We start from the raw sequence: 2,576 nt of genomic DNA, 5'->3' as shown, positions 1-2,576 counted from the left end.
TCTACTAAAAATAGAAAGAAATTAATTGGACAACTAAAAATATATAGAAAAAATTAGCCGGGCATGGTGGTGCATGCTTGTAATCCCAGCTACTTGGGAGGCTGAGGCAGAAGGATCACTTGAGCCCAGGAGTTTGAGGTTGCTGCGAGCTAGGCTGATGCCACGGCACTCACTCTAGCCCCGGGCAAAAGAGTGAGACTCTGTCTCAAAAAAAAAAACAAAAAAACAATGGGAGATGAAATAACAATTAGCAAAACTTAAGTTATGGTTCCATACTATCATTTGATGATGGCTCAAGTCGTAATAAGTACTTTCTAAATAAAACCTTTCCAAAATGTAAGGATTGACTTAATTAAAATGAAATAATATAATCTGTAAGTATGCTTAATCACGGTCAAGTAAACTACAATATGCTGAAAGTAAAGGATAGATAATGGAATTGGTATTTCACATGTTGGCCTTGAGCCTGCAGAACCTCCAGCTCCCAAAGGCAGTTTTAAATATATCTTGAGCTTGGGCAAAAGACCTGGATGGGAGAAAATTTGAGAGTGTGAAGCTGTGAGATTAGAGAAGACATTAAGAAAAAAGGTCCAAGGACAGAACCTTGCAAAGTATCAGCATCTAAGGTTTGGACGGAGGAAGCAGAGTCAGTGAAGGAGGCTAAGATGGAACTATTTCTTAATTAGGCACAGACAGAGAGGGAAGGGATTGATGGCTGCCATCTTTGGAAACTATCTACAATGAGCCCTTTATACACAAACCTTCTATTAACCCAAATTTACTCTTACTTCTCACAGGAGATTCGGCCTTTTAAAAACCTCCTTCTAAACGTTAGAAATTTGAGTATAATCTTTTGAAAAGTTGACTATTGTTAGTTATATCATGCCTGTTAGGTTATTAAGTATGAAATGTCCAATTTCCTTAAGTATTATACTAAGTTTGACAGTTGATAGCTCTGACATTTCACTTTGACACTTATTGTTTTATTTTTATTGTGAAGGTACATCCTCAGTCTTTCAAATGCACATTTTGGCTTGTGATTATCTTTCAAATTTTGTTTTAGAGCGATTTTCGTGAAACCATGGACAAGTCAAAAATTCATGTTGTTTTCAAATGTGAGTACCATCATGGAACCAGTGCAGCGCAGACAGCTTAAAATATCAACAGAGTGTTTGGGAAGGATGTGGCTATTTAACACACATTACATCGATGGTTTGAGAAGTTCCCTTCTGGTGATTTTAATCTTGAAAATGAGCCATGTGGGCTACCTGAGATCAAGATGGATAATGATGAGCTGAAGGCTGTAGTGGAAGTGAATCCATCTCAACCTATGCAGAAATTAGCAGCAAGGTTTGACATTACTATTCGAACAATATTAGACCATTTGAAACAAATCGACAAGGTTAAGAAGCTGGATAGATGGATACCACATGAATTAAATGAGCATCAGAATAGAAATAGTCTCGAAGCTTGCCTTTCTTTGCTGTCATTACATAAAGGCAAATCATTTGTATACCATATTATTATGTGCGTTGAGAAATGGGTTATTATTGACAATCACAAGCATTCAGTACAATGGTTGGATAAAGATGAAGTGCCAAAACACAGTCCAAAACTGAATATTCATCAAAAAAGCTAATGGTGTCTGTTTGGTGGTCCAGTGCAACTATTATTCACTACAGCTTCATGAAACCTGGTCAGTCGATTACAGTGGATGTCTACTGCAACCAATTGGACGAAATGATGAGGATACTTGGGATTAAGCAGCCAAGATTGGTCAATAGAGACAGGCCAATCCTCCTGCAAGACAATGCTTGACCAAATGTAGCACAAACAATGCTGCTCAAACTACAGCAGCTGGACTTAGAAACTGTCTTGTCCTGCACCATATTCACCAGACCTTGCACCAACTGGCAAACACTTCTGCCAGGCTTTGGGCCACTTCTTGCAAGGAAAAATATTCAGTTCTCAATAAACTGTGGAAAACATCTTTCACGATTTCATCACCAGTTGCTCTCCAGGCTTCTTTGCTGCTGGCATAAACAAGCTACTGTTAAGATGGCAAAACTGTGTCGATAGTTTAGGTGAATACTTTGATTAACTGTACTGCTTCTTGTTTGAGATACAATAAACTACACTTTTGATTCGAAATCGGATATTTCATATTTAATGACCTGATATTTCTGAGTAGCATTTTCCAGGGCTTCCTCGGTACAAGGCACTGGACCAAGTGCTGTGTATCTGTTGGGCTTCTGTTTTGTTGGGACCATGAGACCTATCTGAAAGGTGACTCTGATTTACTAGTTACATGATTTTCAGAAGATAATTTCAATTCTAGGAACCTTGGTTTTCTCCTCTCTTAGGGAGAAGTAAAAAATTTTGTGTATTCACAGGGTTATGACTTAAACTTTGTCATATTTATAAGGAAGTGCTTTATAAGTTGTGATATTTTGTGAAAAATATAAGGTTACATTGTTGTACAAATAATAAAATTGCGCTTCTTTAAAATGTTATTTCTTAGAAAATGGGATGAGGGATATATTGGAATGCGCTTTTTTAATTCTGTACAGCACCTT

General features: G+C 37.4%; 1 protein-coding gene across 1 annotated transcript in view; it reads left to right on the top strand.

The window, feature by feature from the left end:
- The window catches only part of MAP3K7 (mitogen-activated protein kinase kinase kinase 7), a 71,726-nt gene that overhangs the window by 17,108 nt on the left and 52,042 nt on the right, over positions 1-2,576 (top strand). The window contains exon 2 of the mRNA XM_012638186.1: positions 1,064-1,115. Within this exon, the coding sequence (XP_012493640.1) occupies positions 1,064-1,115 (52 nt within the window). The remainder of the gene's footprint in view (positions 1-1,063; positions 1,116-2,576) is intronic.

This window comes from Propithecus coquereli, unplaced genomic scaffold (genome assembly GCF_000956105.1).
Source record: "Propithecus coquereli isolate 6110/MARCELLA unplaced genomic scaffold, Pcoq_1.0 Scaffold127, whole genome shotgun sequence".
Classification (NCBI taxonomy): Eukaryota; Metazoa; Chordata; class Mammalia; order Primates; family Indriidae; genus Propithecus; species Propithecus coquereli.
Note: the sequence above shows the minus strand (reverse complement) of the source record. Positions and strands in the feature narration are given on the sequence as shown.